General features: G+C 41.7%; 1 protein-coding gene across 1 annotated transcript in view; it reads left to right on the forward strand.

Annotated features, from left to right (window-relative positions):
• Positions 1-2,800: 2,800 nt before the first annotated feature.
• The window catches only part of Mtr (5-methyltetrahydrofolate-homocysteine methyltransferase), an 87,100-nt gene continuing 73,300 nt past the window's right edge, over positions 2,801-16,600 (forward strand). Inside the window, exons 1-4 of the mRNA XM_051194752.1 lie at positions 2,801-2,822; positions 10,251-10,465; positions 13,003-13,092; positions 14,447-14,516. Coding sequence (XP_051050709.1) covers positions 10,256-10,465; positions 13,003-13,092; positions 14,447-14,516 — 370 coding nt within the window. The 5' untranslated portion in view covers positions 2,801-2,822; positions 10,251-10,255. The remainder of the gene's footprint in view (positions 2,823-10,250; positions 10,466-13,002; positions 13,093-14,446; positions 14,517-16,600) is intronic.

Consider the following 16,600-nt stretch of genomic DNA (forward strand, 5'->3'; position numbering starts at 1 on the left):
TAAGACGTTCCATTGCTATGAATTCCGTCTTTCTCTTTGCGATTTCCAGGTTTAACATGATGCTAATAGTAGAGGTTATCTTACCTTGCTGTAATCCTCCTCTCTGACATTTCTACCCATGTATTTGTAAATTGTCAGATTCCAAAGAAACCCAGAACAAGGCTCACTCAGTACCTGTGGCTCCTCCCAGCAGTTTTTTTTACCATGATACCACCTAACTTCTCCAGCCCAAAGTCTTTGCTTCCCTTCCTCTGGCTTTTCATTCCTATATAAACCTGCCATTTTGGCCAGGAGTTCTCTTAGTCCTCCACTCTTGGCTTCTCTCTTGCTTCTCTTCTCTTCCTCTCCCCTCCTCCTCTCATGGCTTGGTTCAATACAGACTCTTTCAGATGCCTCTGGCTGAATTCTCCCTCATATTTACAATAAAACCTTCTCAACCATGCCTTGGAGTGAAGCATCTTGATTTATGACTTTTTTTTTATTAGCTAGAAACTTATCAACAAACTTAGAGTGATAAGTGGTAATTGAGGAATTAGTCTTTATACTCCTAACAAAATCTTCTATTATTTCAGGCCATCTGTCTCATTCTTTCCTGTCTACTGCATATAATCCCTTCCAAGTATGGCCACCTTTAATAAGGTATAAAAAAACAGGTCTGAGACCTCTACAGTGTTACCACAGAATCTGAAGTATTTTAGCAAGGAAAAAGTTTTGTTTCTGTAGAAGTGTGCCTAGCTACACTTATTTTTTTATTTAAATTTATTTATTTTGTACACAGTTTTCTAGAGGGCACCAGATCTTATTATAGATGGTTGTGAGCCACCATGTGGTTGCTGGGAATGGAACTCAGGACCTCTGGAAGAACAGCTAGTGCTCTTAACCTCTGAGCCATCTCTCCAGCCCATGTGTAGCTGCATTTAAGAAAGCAAGCATATCTGGTGTCTACTGGGTTTTTATTCCTAACACAGAGTAGCTTTACATTCTTGTGAGCCTGGTTAATTTAAAGCTACTTAGTGATTAAGTAGAATGCAATTTTGAGCATAGAGTGTAACCTTGAGCACATGTTTTAAGGAGTGCTGACTGAAAAAATATGATTTTCAGTCAAGTAGCTTATTAACAATTTTAAAAAGTAGTTTGATCCAGGCATTGGTGGCACATAACTTTAATTCCAGCACTTGGGAGGCAGAGGCAGAGGCAGGTGAATCTCTGTGAGTTTGAGGCCAGCCTGGTCTACAGCACTAGTTTTGGGACAGCCTCCAAAGCCACAGAGAAACCCTGTCTTGAAAAACAAACAAACAAACAAACAAACAAACAAACACACTGTGTTTTATTTATTTATTTATTGACTAAAATGAACATACCCTTTCTTTAAGACCTAGCTACTTGGTGTGTGTGTCTGTGTGCTGAGATGTTTGATCCTCAGGCTTACAGATTTCAAAGGATAACATCTTATATCCTTCTTTATCGCTACCCACATTATTCCCTTTAGCTAATAGTCACTTCAGTTCTAGTATTTCTTTCTTATGGATGAAGGAGACAAGATATTTGCTGTCAGCAAAACTAAGCTCTAATTAATTTTCTGATTTCAGGTTCTGAAAGACCCGCAGAGCGTGGACCTTCACGCTCTGACTCAGGAAAGGCGACACTCCAAATCACTCACGAGAAGTGGTCTTGATGCAAAATTCAAGAGGACTTGTTTATTCCAAGTGCACAGGGTCCATGGGACTGAGGACCCCAAGTACAGAATTGAGACAGCTTTTATAGGGTTTACAACAAAGCCCACACATGGTAAACCAATCATCTCATAGCATCAAGAGCCTGCTTGGTGCAAGACAATCACTTTAAACCATTTTATGGTTTTTAGACCAATCATTTTAAACCATCCAAGCCTGTGCTTTATAGACCAATCAGTTTTCTATAGCCCCGGGGGTCTGCATTTGTGGGGGGGGGCTCCTAGGTGGGGTGACAAATGGCAGTTAGGCAGTTAGGTTAGGTCACTGGGGCAATGTTTCACAAGCAGTTTACAAAGTCAGATAAGTTGCAAGGAGTGTGACCTTTCGCCTATTTACTGGCTGAGGACAGGGTCTGGAATTTAAGGTATTTAGTATTTTTAAACTTCTAGCTTCTGGGGTCATTGGAGAGTTAGGTTGTATTTTTCCATCCTTACAGTTCCTGGTCCTTGATATTGTACCACTGGTGCAGGCCAAAACCACAGCATGGATACTGGCACAAGAACTTGGAGCTACCTTTTCAAGGCACTTCCGGAACCCAGAGAAGTGATGCTCAGGTTTCCCTAGGAACCCAGTATGCAGGACTACATCTCCCATAAGCTAAGCCTCCGGCAATTGGTTGCGACCAACAGCCTATACGACACGGCGAGGAGCTGGTAAGGACCAATCACATGCCGAGGAGGGGGCGGGCCCTCCCGCGGGAGGCTAGATTGAGCCGAGAGCTAACGGCGCTGTTGGCTGAGTTCGGTGGCAGCGTGTGGCCCACGTCGTCCTTCCCTTTAGTTTTCCTTGTGGTCCCCAGCGTGTTGACCGGGAGTTCTGTGCATGAGAGTTCAGTATACGAAGCGCGTGCCCGGGGCGCGCACTCGGAAGTTCCGCGTGTCTGTTCTGGAGCTTCATGCTCCTGGATCTCGTCCCTCAGTTCTTCAGGCCAGTAAGCACTGGCTGTAGCCGCCCGAGGTCGAATTCTTTGGAGATCACGCCTGCTCCGCTTGAGGAGGAAGCTCGGCGGCGTGTCGCCTGTGTTGTCGCCACTCGGTAACGACTCCGCCCAGGTCGAGCGGTTCCCAGGTCGGTGCCTCAGCTCCTCAGGTGCTTCTTCGGAGACGCAGCCCGGAGCTCGGGGGACCGGGGTTCTTGATGGGTCTTTTTTCCAAGTTGCACGAGCTCGGTTCCGGAGCGGCGAGCTCTGCCTTTAGCGCGTTAGGTTGCAGTGGGGCCTGGGGGAAGTAATGTATGATGTAACACCCGTATTCAGTAAATATTTTCCGATCGCTGTCTACCCGAGAAAAGTTAAGATGCTAGGGGGACGGTAAGACAGCCTAGTCTGTTGAACCACGTGGTGTTTTAGTTTCTTTTTCTGCTCTTCTGCAGACTCGAGTGTTAGCTTGACCGTGGGGTACCAGGGGTAGAGATGGGAGGTGGAATAGTAATCACAAATGATTCTGATGTTGGTGGCACCGGCTTCCACAATGAGAAAAGACACAGAGGGAGTATAATTTTAGTTCTGTGTGCCTTAAACATTTGGGCAGAAATTCCTGTAACACGTGGGAGGTGTGTGGTAAGACGTAGAAACGAGAGAATTAGTAATAAGGACATGGGGTTGTGCTTGTCCAGTAGGCAGGAAACCCTGGTTTAATTAATTCCTAACCCCTAACAGGGGTGGAAGTAGGATCTGAAGTTTAAGGCTATATATACTGTGCTACATAATGAGTTAAAGGCCAATCCGACTTACATGAGACCCTGTTTGTTTACTTGAAGACAGAACAGTGAGTATGGTATGACATAGTGTGTAGCCCTGGGAGGAGGGTGGATATCTGACAAATGGGGCTGGTAGAATTGTTATTGAAACTAGTTCCTAACAGTACATAGCTGTTGCTATAAAATAAGATCTCATTTTTTTATAGGGGTGTGGCATAGTAACTTGAATGACATTTTTTTTTTTTTTTAGGGTTTTAGGTTTCCTCCTTCTTACTTAAAGAGAAGAATAATTTCTTCTTTTGAGTATAGTTATGGCTGTCAGCAGAAAGCCTGAAAATTTAGAATAGGTTGAACAGTGAGTGATCTCTTTGCAGAAAAATCAAAGAAAATGGTTGAATATTGGCATCTGGCCCTGTCCCCCACCTCCACATTCATCCATGGTTGAACACCCAAGTTCTAGGCCCCTTACCTCCTTATCTGTGGCTTAGAAGTGACGGTAGGTAAGTTTCTACTTTCCTCACCTACGTGTTGGTATTTCAACCATATTTAATATCCTGAAAACTCTTACCCACTGGGGTCCATCGTTTGTTGTTGTTGCTCTCTGTTCTATCTCCTATCGTGCAGTCAGGTCTTAACACTGTTTTTAATGAAGAACTAGAAGTCTTGAGCTTTAAAGGTTGAGCCTGAAAGCTGGCTGTGTCCTGAGCTGTGGCTGTACTCAGTGGTGGAATGCTTGTCTTGCAAGTGTCAAGTCCCAGAGTGAACCCTTCCAACAGGTGCATAGGGAGGGACGTATGGTTCAAGTATGCTGGTTTGTACATGTTGGAGGTCTCAGGAGGTCTGCTCTTTCCTTCCCACCATGGGTTATGTAGAGATTGAACTTATTAGATCATCAGTAAAGTGCTCTTGTCTACTGAGCCTTCTCAGTAAGGGGATTTACTTTTAAGAGAAGGTTCTGATGGCAATTAGAAATGCTCAGCTATAATGGTAATTAGAGCTAGTAAAAGATAACCACCTACTAGAATAATCATTGGGTGCCTACACTAAGGCTCCTGGAGGAAGACCTCTTAGGTTCTCTTAGTGATAAATTATACATTATGCTTTAAGGATAATAGGAATATGGAAGATGCAGAATTTGATTTCCTTGTCTGTTTTGAGGAAGGGTCTCATATAGGTAAGGCTGACCTCTGAACTCAATATATAGCCAAGAATAGCCTTGATGCCTTGCTCTTTTTGCTTTTAAGGACCTAAGTTGCAGAGTTTTGTCTTCAACTCCCACTCATTTATTATGTGAATTCTTTTTATCTGTTTGTATCTGCTACTCATTCTCTTGCCTCTGTCGACTCTTTCATATGTACCTACATATTTATGTATTTCATTGTAGATCTCAGAATTTCTATGTGTGGGGGTTTGGTTGTTTATGGTATATAGTGATCTATTGCCAAGATGGAAATTACATAAATGTGGTAGTTGATTGTGTCTGCCTTTTATTTTCATTCACTATTTTACTCTTAGAAACCAGCTGTATTGCTGTAGTATATCAGTTATAGACATGTAGTATTGGCTAGGGAATTAATGCCACACTTTATTCAGGATGAAATTCCCTGAGTGTGCCTCCTCTGGCTTCTCATATTGACCATTGTGATGCTTTCCTTCTGGGAAATACACCCAAGAGCGAAGTTGCTGGGTTTTCTGCATGGTTAGTTTAATCCTGTGAGACTGCTTTCTAGAATGGTTCCTGTCCACATTCCAGGCAGGAGGTTGCTCTGCAGAGTGGCTTTCTAGCTGTCTACATTCCAGCAAGCAAACATGAAGGGTCACTGTTGTTTGGCATTATTTACTGTTTTGGGTACATGTCTACTGGAAATAATAGCTATCTGCCATCTTGTTTTAATTATTTGATAGCTAATGAATTTAAAATTTTCTTAATATATTTGTCTAGTTCTCTGTCTTTCAAAGACAAGCCTGGTAGTATAACTGGCCTCAGACTTGCTGTGTAGCTAACTACAACCTGGTCCTCCTGCCTCCACTTTTTAAATGCTAGGATTATAGGTTTGCTTCATTTCTTTCCCTTGGCTATATTTGTGTTTTTCTTGTTCTTTTGGCTTCTCAATATTACACAGTGTTTTTTTTAAAATATGGAAGTCCTAGATGTTAAAAAATAGAATCTTTTCCTAATATACCATCTGTGCTTTTGTTTTAGTTTTTATGGAATCAAACTTAAAAATTATAGGGCATGGTTGTATACTTATTTTTTGGTTGTTGTTGTTTTGAGACAGGGTTTCACTGTGTAACAGCTCTGGCTGTCCTGGAACTAGCTTTGTAGACTAGACTGGCCTCAAACTCACAGAAATCTTCCTGGTTCTGCCTCCTAAGTGCTGAGAGGTTGCACACATCTTTAATGCCAGCATTTAGGATTAAAGATACATAATAATGAGCCCCTGTCCCAAAACCAAAACCAAACCAAACCAAACAAACAGAAAAAACATAAACACAAACCAAAAAGTTACAGGTACTGAGCTGGTTATTATATTGTAAGCCCCTGGTTTCACTGGTTTCAACATACATACAGAGACACACAGACACACAGACACACAGACACACACACACACAGGGGTGGGGGGAGCAGGGGGAGGATACTTGTCTCCCATCCATCCAAGTTGGGTTTTTGGGACTTGAGTTCCTTTATGTTTTCCTATGTTTTCATATAAATTATAGAATGACATGAACTTCTGCCCCAAATAGTCACAGATGAAGCTTGCAGGAAGGCTGGGATACTTCCTGTCCTGTCATTTACTCTGCACCAGGCTAAATGAGCAAAATCTATTTGAAGGTATCTTGTTTGTAAACATTTGTCAGATTCTAATTTTTTTCTTTTTGTATGACAATTCAACTATAAATGTATATGAATCGAAATAAATGGAGATAATTTTTCTTCCACAGATGGAGGTCTCTTTGAATGTGCACTAATGATTGCTTGTAAGCCTTTGTGGGGAGAGGGAGAGCCACCAGGAATCACAGGCAGAAGGCCTGAGTTTCTCCAGAAGAGCAGAAGCCCTTTTCTTGAGTCCCAGTCCATTGTCATCATATCAGAGATCTCTAGGGAGCTGACCTCCAATAACAGGAATATGATACAGTGTGTTACCTTCATCCCCATCTTCTGCAATTCTAGGCAAATTACCAATCACAGACAGCTTCCTGTCTGTGTGGGGTGAAGGGTGTTGAGATGACCTTGGCCTCTACCTTTTGGTTGGGTTCCTTTGGGGTTTGTTTGCTGCAGTGGGGGAGAGTTGCACAAGCAGGGTGCAGGGTAGAGCAGACAGGTAAGTTCTACCTGTCTCTTGCCAGCCTTCCTTCCCCTTGTGCTGCTGCTCTGTGTTGTGAAAATCAGCTGGAATTGGGTTGTGCAGCTTCGCAGATGTTTCCTAGACTTTGTACTAGTACATATTAGCCTTGTACTGCTGAGTTCTAGTTCTACTTAGTTTTTGTTTTTTAAAAGTCTTCTCTGTTTGGTGTAGCCCTGCTATGTAAAGGTTTCCCCAGCCCGAGATTCTCGAAAGGAAACTGTGGTAACAGTTGGCAGTTCTCTTCGACAGGCTCAGGTGTACAGGTTCCTCTGGGCTCACACTCTGGTGGAGCCTACTCCCTCTGTACATAAATATGTTAAAAGACTGGATGCTCAATATGGTTACAAAGTTTTTGCTTAAACCATCAAGGTGGAAGTAGTTAAATACAGGTTATTTTGTCCTTCTAGTTTACAAAATGAAAATGTTCCATGTTGTAAGCATTGTGCTGATGCAAGAATTCTACTTTTTAATGATATGATGTGATTCTGCATCTAGCCACATCACAGTATTCCTGTACTGTCTATTCATATATTGAAGTATATATGGGCTTGATCACTTAAGCTTGTTGCAGCAAGAGTTTTCCTACCTGTAGACAATAGATTGCTGTGTTTTTAACAAATTGTAGCAAATTCTAAATAATTCTTTTTGTACGTAATAAGACATTTCATCCTAAAAAAATGTTTTTGAAAAAATATAGAATGAATTTAGCAATTTAACAAAATAAAAGCACACAGACCCCCCCCCTCCGCATTTTGTTTAGTTGTTTAAAAACATGGCCATGTGGTCATGCTTATCTGGTGACTCAACAAACAAGATCCCAGAATTTGTTTGTGTGGGAACTGAATCATTTTATGGTAGTATAATGTCCTGAGGAGGACTAAGGATGGAACTCACTTAAAGAGAGTATGTTTAGAGTGAGATTTGTTTTAGAGACCACACTGGTAGGGCTTGTGATCCAGATAGGTAAGTGGTTGTTTTCTAGGAGAAAAGGAGTCAATATTGAGATTTGGAATTAACATTTCTGGGAAGGATGTTGTCCTTCACAGAAATAGGGAAGTGAGATAGTACAGCAAGATTGGGATTGATTTTGAAAATTAGATTGAGAAGCAGTAGTGTGTTCTGGAAGAATCTGATATCAGTGCTTAGTTTGAAACTTGGGCCTTAGATTGGTGTCTTCAGTAACTAGTAGGTTATTAGTGAGAGTAGAAAGACATTTTTGGAGTGTGGCAGAAGAGGAAGTTGTGTCAGGAAGGTGAGGAATCTGCATGTTGTAGGTAGGAAGGAATAGACTGGGTTATTTCTGAGCATGCACTCTGGTGCTGTGTTATCACTGTTGCTGTGATAAAACACTGTGATGAAGGCAATTTTCAGAAGGAAGGGCTGTATGAGTCCATCATGGTGGGGAGGCATGGCAGCAAGTGGCAGGCGTGGCCTCAGGAGCTGGAAGGTCACATTTCACATTTTAATCATAAGCAGGATACAGAGAAATCGGAGTGTGACTATATACTCTCAAAGCCCATCCCCAGTGACATACTAACTCCAGTAAGGCAGCAGCTCCTCCACCCCCAAACAGCACCACCAACTGGGACCAAGTATTCAAATGCACGAGGTTTTTAGGAAAGAGCCCAACTCTAGGAGGGATTTGAGGTGCTTCCAACAGAAGATATTTGCATAGGATTAGGTTAATGACTTTTGGAGTGAAAAGAATGAGAAGGATTTGGTGTTAAAGTAGAGCAGAGGTTGCCGCGCCCCCCCCCCCGGCCCCCCCCCCCCCCCCCCCCCCCCCCCCCCCCCCCCCCCCGAATCAGCAGATCCTGGAGGTGCCTGAGCGAACGCAACACGCAGGAAGCGGGCAGCACCCGGAGGCGCCGGAAGAAAGGTGTTGGGAAGATGAGCGGGAGAGAGTGTGATAGGTTCGCAGGACACCCAGAAAAGGCTTGATGTGGGTTCATTCCAGGTGGCCTTGGGGGGGGCTGGGGCCCGGGGGAGAGCGCGCCCCCCCGCCCCACCCCCCCCCCCACCCAGGAACCCCCACGGGAATTAGCCAAAATGAAGCAGGAACCGGTAAAACCTGAAGAAGGGAGAGAAATGGGGAAAAGGGGAGGGGGGGTTGGGGGGATGGGGGGAAATCCAGTCAGAGCTCTTAGCAAACTAGACGGGAGAAAAATTAGCTATTTTGTGAAGTGGGGAAGCACAGCCCTCATGCGGTTAATTTTAAGGCTGTATAACTTAGGAGATTACTGGCCTTTTCATTTATCTATAATTTACCTAAGACAAATCAGAAGTCCTCTGCTACCTGTATTTAGAAGCCAACCAGATAATGATGTCCAACCTGTCTGACCAGCAGGGCTGACACTGCTCTAGGAGCTCTCTCTCTCCCCTGAACGCGGTAAGTCAAAGAATTCTAACTCTTGCTTCTTATCTAGAAAGAGAAAAGTTGGTACTTTTGGGATTAGGGGGAACTGCTTTTATAAAAAACAGGGGCTGCCCTCTATGTCATGGAGCAGACCGGTGAGTCACTACCAGAGCCCCAACAGAGTACATTGCCGGGGAAACCCACGGTTTTGAAAATTGCTCAGCCAGAAAGGCCCAGTCACAAGGTGGCGATAGTGTGGTCTCATGTTAGTACCTTATAGTTACTGTGGAATAGCTGCCACTTTAAGGATGCCAAAAAAAAAATCTACCCCAGACGATGTAGTAGTAAATGGACCTAATACTGATATTTGTCATTCCCACAGAAAGTGTATTGGTTTTTTTTTTTTTTTTGTTGGAATGAATTGTCAGGGAAAATTCATTTTTTTCATTTTCACCTGTAAAAATGCCTATCGCCCCTATTCAGCCCTAATATCATCCCAGGCCCCCTTTCAGACTGGACTAACAGAAATAGATGGTTTCACCCTGAGGCACTTCCTGGCCAGGCCTGGCCTCCAGTGCCCCCCCCCGTTTATACCCCTCAGACATTGTTGACTGTTTCTCTGAATTCTGAAGCAGAAGTAGCTAAGCCTACTTTACCATCAATTGGGGTTCATTGGTGCTTTGTGATGTGTATTAGAAATGATAATAACAGCCAAGCAGTGGTGGTACACACCATTAATCCCAGCACTCTGGGAGTTCAAGGTTGGCCTGGTCTACAAAGTGAGTTCCAGGACAGCCAAGGTTACATAAGAAACCTTGTCTCAAACAAACAAACAAATGAAATGACAGCAGTAGCTTTTCAGCAGTGATTTTCTAATGCTGTAGTTACATAAGTTCATAAGCTCTACTTATTCTGTATTGTGAGTTATGAATTATTCTAAATTTTCTGTCCACATTTCTTTCTCTCCTAATCTTCCTCTCCCTCTTCCTTACTGCCCCCTCCCCCCGTGGTGCAGGAGCAAACTCAGTTATCTTATACATAAGGTCTATCTCTCTTACCCACACCTTGTATACCTTCCTCTTTCATCCTTTAAGTCAATCTTTACTTTCTTTAAAGGAGAGATGAAGAAAACCCTGCAGGATGAGATTGAAGCCATTCTTAGGGAGAGGATTATGGTGCTAGATGGTGGAATGGGGACCATGATCCAGCAGTATAAACTAAGTGAAGAAAGTTTCCAAGGTCAAGAATTTAAAGATCATACCAGACCACTGAAAGGCAACAATGACATCTTAAGTATAACCCAACCTGATATTATATGCCAAATTCATAAGGTGAGTAATTTCCAGGCTCTTAAGCATTCATTCAGGTTATTTCATGTATTAAGCTCAGACTGTCATGACTTGTGCTCTAGAGAACATGGAACAAGGATGTGATTTCTTAAAAAAGCAGGTGTTTTACACCAAATAAAAGTTACACACTGTGTTAGTTGGGCACTTGGGATAAGGAGATGACAAAAGGTTTTTTTTTAGTGTGTGTGTTGTTTTGTTTGTTTGTCTTTTTTGTGGGGAGGGGAACTTTTGAAGCATTTAAACTTTAGTTGAAAAACCATAAATCCTGAAACAAATTAGGAGTTTCATATTTGTCTATTAATACCTGTGGTATCTTAGTTTGTGCTGCTGTACAGTTCTCAGACTGGGTGTCTCAAATAACAACATCCCCACTTATTTATTTATTTATTTATTTCTTTATTTATTTATGTATGTATGTATGTGTGCGAGTGCTTTGACTGCATGTATGTGTGTATCATGTGTGTGCCTGGTGCAGAGAAGCCAAAATTAGATGTCAGACCCTCTAGAATTGCCTCCAGGAGTTTTAGGTGATTGTGAACTGCCATTTGGGTATTGGTAATTGAACCTGGTTTCTTGGAAGAGCACCTAGTGCTTTTAACTGTTGAGCTACTTCTCCAGGCCCCAGCATTTATTTTTTAGTTTGTAACAGTAGCAAATGCATCATTGAGATGCCATTAGGTCTGGTGTCTGCTGAGGCCTCTCTCTGCTTACTGTATACCTTTATTACTATCATCCTCACATGGTGGAGTGCAGCAAGAGAAAGCAGATCTATTCATCTGGTAGGGCAGATCTATTCATCTCTTCCAAGGTCAAAGTGTCATGTCTTGCCCTCCCAGCCAAGATTTGTATATTAAATTTTAGCATGGCATTAGGAGGTACCTTTATGGTTGTTTTCAGTTTTTCTTACCTCTCTCTGTGTAATATATGTATTTATGTTTACTGTGGAGGCTGTAAGAGGGTATCTGATCATATGAAACTACAGTTGCATGTGATTGTGAGATGCCTAAGAGTGCTGAGAATGGAACCAGGTACTTTGGAAGAATGGTAGCTCTTAACCTTAGAATCATCTCTCCAGTCCCCCTTTCTTGCTGTCTAGAATAAGAATAAATTAGAATAAATGCCCTTTGGACTACTGCTATAAATTGCTATCCTCTTCCATAACTATCAGTTGATGCTTATCTTCCTAATTGTTTTGTTATATATTTATATCTGCATATTATATGAATTGAATGTATATGTTTTAAACTTAATAGTTGTATGTGTATGTTATTTATCTCTGCTAGAAGAGCTGACAGAAATGAGATTTATTTTGGCTCAAAGAGAAGGTATAGTCCATTGTATCAGGAAGGCATTTTTAGTGTTTGTGGTGGAGTGGGCAGTTGCTTGTTACAGGGTATTGGTCATGATACATTGTGCTGATCAGGAACAGAACAGAGAGGGTTATACCCTCCTTCCTCCAGCTTGGCCCACTTCTTAATTGTTCTGCAACCTCCAGAAATGGTGCTACCAGTTGGGATCAAGTCCTTAAACATGAGTCTAAATACATTTTGTATTCAGACTGTAGCAATAGGCTTACACGTTGTGTTTTCCTGTTCAGGTTTTTTGATGGCTTCACCATGTCGTAGACATACACAATGGTTTTTTAGGTATCATGACATGTAATGAGATTACTTTAGTTATCTTCCTCTTGGTGACTGCTATTATAAATGTGCTTATCTTGCTTTCATTTTCAGTTCTGCAAACATTATTCATCAGCTTAGGAATGATTGAGTTTGTTGACTGTTAGAAAGTCAAAGGGGTTCAGCCTGTGAGTCAGACTGAGATGGAGATGTTGTCCAGACAGAGAAACTAGGAAGGCAGGCTTTAAACAGGCATAGTGGTAGGATACCAAGTTCTCAGTGTTCCAGGAAGGGTACAGATAGAGGAGTAGGAGACACAGACTGAAACAACATGCTCAGAATTTGATCTCTTAGGATGGTGCAGTTCTCAGTGCAGATCAGTTACATTAAATAGGGAGGTGTGGGGAACAGAGCTGAGTGCCCAGGGTATGCCACACACTTGAAGTGCTAGCAGATACTACCATATAGACTTACTATTGGCAAAAAATGGTTTTAATAATTGGATGAGGAGGTCAATACTCAGAAAATTTCAAGAACTTGATAGGCAGGATTCTAGTTACTGCCCCACCATTACCCTCTGAAGTTTGTGTATTTTTTCCTTAAAAAATGGCAACAACAACAAAACCCCAAAAAGCCAAAACCAAAAAACCAGAGTTTAAGAAATATAACTATTTATGTAATTTAATATATTATTTTTGTTTGAATTTATGTTCTGTGCTTAAGTATTACATCACATGCCTTCCTGTGAAATCCTTATACTTGCTTGTATTTCTAGTCTTGAGTGTATTGTCTTATGTATTGATTAAAAGGTTGTTGGTGACACAAAATGAAAAGCCATGTTTCTTATTGGGGCCATCTCTTATTAAATTCACCGTAGCTGACTTACTATCATTGTTACAGAAATACTTGCTGGCTGGAGCAGACATCATTGAAACCAACACTTTCAGCAGCACTAGTATTGCCCAAGCTGACTATGGCCTTGAACACTTGGTGAGACTTTCCTATCTAATATACTTATTAGTATTTATTGCACTGGAGATTGCTAGTGACAGAGTCACCTGAAGTGTCAGTCAGTCTAATTCTAATTATCAGGGATGATGGCTGGAACCTCTTCTGCTTATGAGGGTAGCAGCCCATTTATTGCAGCTGACTATTTAGGGCAAGCAATAGCCAAATAACAGTGTATTTTTTGGTAAAGGCAGTATTACAGACTGTGAACCTGTACATGTAAGTAAATGGCTATAGCTGTTCAGAGAAGAAGTGGACAACTAGATGGACCATGAGCTACAGTGCACCAAACCCTGCTTAGGATATTCTGATTTGCTAATTGCACAATTTGAGGAGTCAAGGCGGTTAAAGGAGGTGATGCAGATCACAAATCTAGGAACACTTGCTGGTGTGTGAACAGCTTCTGAAGGGTCCCTTCACTTGTAGACTGCTGTGTGGGTGTGTTTGCCTACTTGCTTGCTCTTTCCCAGCAAGAGGTCCATGATACTTTCTCAGATGAAAAAAAATTGTTTTTAAGTGCTTGCATGTATGCCTGCACTCATGAGTGTGCTTGGAGCTCATGGAAGCCACATGAGGGTGTTGGGCCTCCTGGAACTGCATTAGCTTAGCAGAAGACTGTCAGCCACCATGTGCTTTCTGGGAATTGAACTCAGGTTCTCTGGAAGAGCATCCAGTGCTCCTAACCACTAGTCCAGCCCTCTTTATGAGAATTTTTTTTTTTTTTTTTGTTTTGAGACAGTGTTTCTCTGTTTAGTTCTGGAACTCACTTTGTACACTAGGCTGACCTCAAACTCAGAGATCTGTCTGCTTCTGCCTGCTGAGTGCTGGGATTAAAGGTGTGTGCCCCAACTACTGGCAAGATTTTTAAGGTATTAATAATCTACACAAAGTTTAGAACTGCTTCTTTCTACCATAGTCCAGTAAGAAAATCAGGGCCAGGGAAAGCTGCCCTGGGAACTGCCAGCTGGTTCTTCAGTGGCTGAAACACTCTTAGATCTTCAGCTTCCTCTCTCAAATGTTGGTGCTTTCCCCATTAGACTGCTTTTTTCTTTTTTTCCTTTTGAGACAGCATTGACACACTTTCAAATTCACTGTCTTAGCTTTCCCAGTGTTAGGCTTGTAGGCTATCACACCTGTGTTAGAATATTTTATTATTTTGTGGAATATTTGGCTGTATCAGCTTGTTTGACCTGCCAGACGTCCATGCCAGCCTTACAGCGTATGGTTTTACTCAGACCTCATTAGTTCATGCTAGTTCCTTGGTGAATTCCTAAGAATTGGCTAGGCTGGATAGAGGAAAAGCAGGACAGACTAACTTCAGTGGTTGATATGTTAGGCCTACCGGATGAACAAGTGCTCTGCAGATGTGGCCAGAAGAGCCGCTGAGGAGATAACTCTGCAGACAGGTAAGGGACATTCTCCTTTGTTGCACACACGAGTCCTTTGATGTTCTCAACTCTAATGTTCGGTTTTCCTTTAAATGAAGTTTGGCTTGGGAGCTGATAATTCACTTCTTCCCGTAGTATCATAGAGAACCATTCAGTGTCTCTGAAGTATCTCTAGTTTAGGGTTTACTCTTTACCCTGCTGATGTTCATAGCCTGAGTTGGTAGGGAGGCACATTGGTGGGTTATTAAATAGCAACTGGCTGATTTGATTTTGGTTATTATTAGAGTATTTGATCTTATCTTTCTAAAGCTGCCTTCTTCCCCATGCTTGGCTTATTTATATAAGCAGTGATTATCTTTTGAGCTTTTTCTCATTGTAGACTACTGCTGACCTGATTGCTCTTCCTGGCTGACAGAAGACTGTAGCATTAGACTCAGTCTTGCTGGAACTTGGAAAGTGGTTCTTGAAATAACTAACCTCCTTGCTTGCTGCCATCAGGACAGTGCTGGTGGGAGGCTTTGAGACAGGGAAAACAGTAGAAGAAATATGTCAAGCCCTGAAAGATTTGGAACTTTGAAGTTATTTCCAGTAAGAAAATTGGGAAGTCATTTTTAGGAAGTTTTTGACACTATACTAATGAAGAAGACCAAAGCAATTTACATGGAAATCTGTTTCTGAGAGATAATGTTTAAGTTCATGGACTTGTAATCTCTGAGTTCGAGACCAGCCTGATCTACAAGAGCTACTTCCAGGACAGCCTCTAAAACCACAGAGAAACCCTGTCGAGGAAAAAAAAAAATCGTTTATGGACTTGCAGAGCCTATTAACCCAGCAGAGATGTGGTCATGGGCTATTGAGCTAGTTCAGACAGGAAAAGATAAGGACATTTTCCTTAGGCCTGAAAACTTTTCACAGGCAGCAAAATAATTTCCTTTTTTTCTTTTTGTTTGTTTCGAGACAGTCTTGGAGCTCAAGGCTGGTTTGAACCAGTGTTGCAGAGGAGGCCCTTGAACTTTTGATCCTCCTGCCTCTACCTCCCACATGCTAGAATCACAGTTGTGTGCTGTTGTGCCCAGCCATTATAGCTAGTTGGCAGTCTTCTGTGTATTGTAAAGCAGAGCCCAGGTTATATTACTAAAAATCACCAAATAATGAGTTATAGGACTCCTGGCCTTGGTTTTGATATGCATGATAGCGCAACTTCCCAGGCTGTTAAAGAAACAAGTTCACTTCTGGTCTAGAGGCAAAAGAATTTTTTTTAAAATGATTTATTTATCTTTATTTTATATGCGTTGGTGTTTTACGTACATGTATTTCTGTGTGAGCATGCCAAGTTACCTGGAACTAGAGTTACAGGCAGTTGAGAGCTGCCTCGTGGGTGCATAGGTCCTCTGGAAGAACAGCCAGTGAGTGCTCTTAACCACTGAACCATCTCTCCAGCTCAGAGTCAAGATTTTTTTTTTTTTGTTGTTGTTGTTAAAGAGCTGACTAGAACAATATTCATTCTGCTTCATACTGGAATTTCAGGCTTTGTAATTGTTGATTCTGATGTAATATTTACTCTGGTGAAAGGCCTACAGTGTAGTATCATAAAGCCTTTCACATTATGTTCTACTGTGAGGTACCTTGTTAAATTCAAGACTTTGAATTTTTCTTAAGGATAAGGAGGAAGTATGCCAACACACAGCTGTAATAGAACAGAATTGCATGCAGAAATCCTTGGATTTGAAGTTTGAGAGTTCTTTTTGAATTGTTAACAGCAATAATATTTATATATCCCTTTATTGTGTGATTTTCCTAGTCATGAACAAATAATGTTAAGACAACCTGTCATTTCAGTGACATAAAATTAAAGAGCCTTTCTTTTATTAGTTCAATAGAAGTTTTGTTTTAAATGAATTTTGAAAAAATAGTTTTTTTATTTTTTTAGGACTTTTTAGGTTTCTGAGCGGTTGAGAATTATATATACCCTTATATGAAAGGAAACGTCTCCCTCATCTCTGTCATTTTTCTTTATTGGGGGAGTTGAACCAGGATGAGTACCTCATGTGTGCTAGGCCAGCAGTCTGCCACTAAGTCCCACTCCCAGGCCCGGGTCAGCC

The sequence above is a fragment of the Phodopus roborovskii genome, unplaced genomic scaffold (assembly GCF_943737965.1).
Source record: "Phodopus roborovskii unplaced genomic scaffold, PHOROB, whole genome shotgun sequence".
NCBI lineage: Eukaryota > Metazoa > Chordata > Mammalia > Rodentia > Cricetidae > Phodopus > Phodopus roborovskii.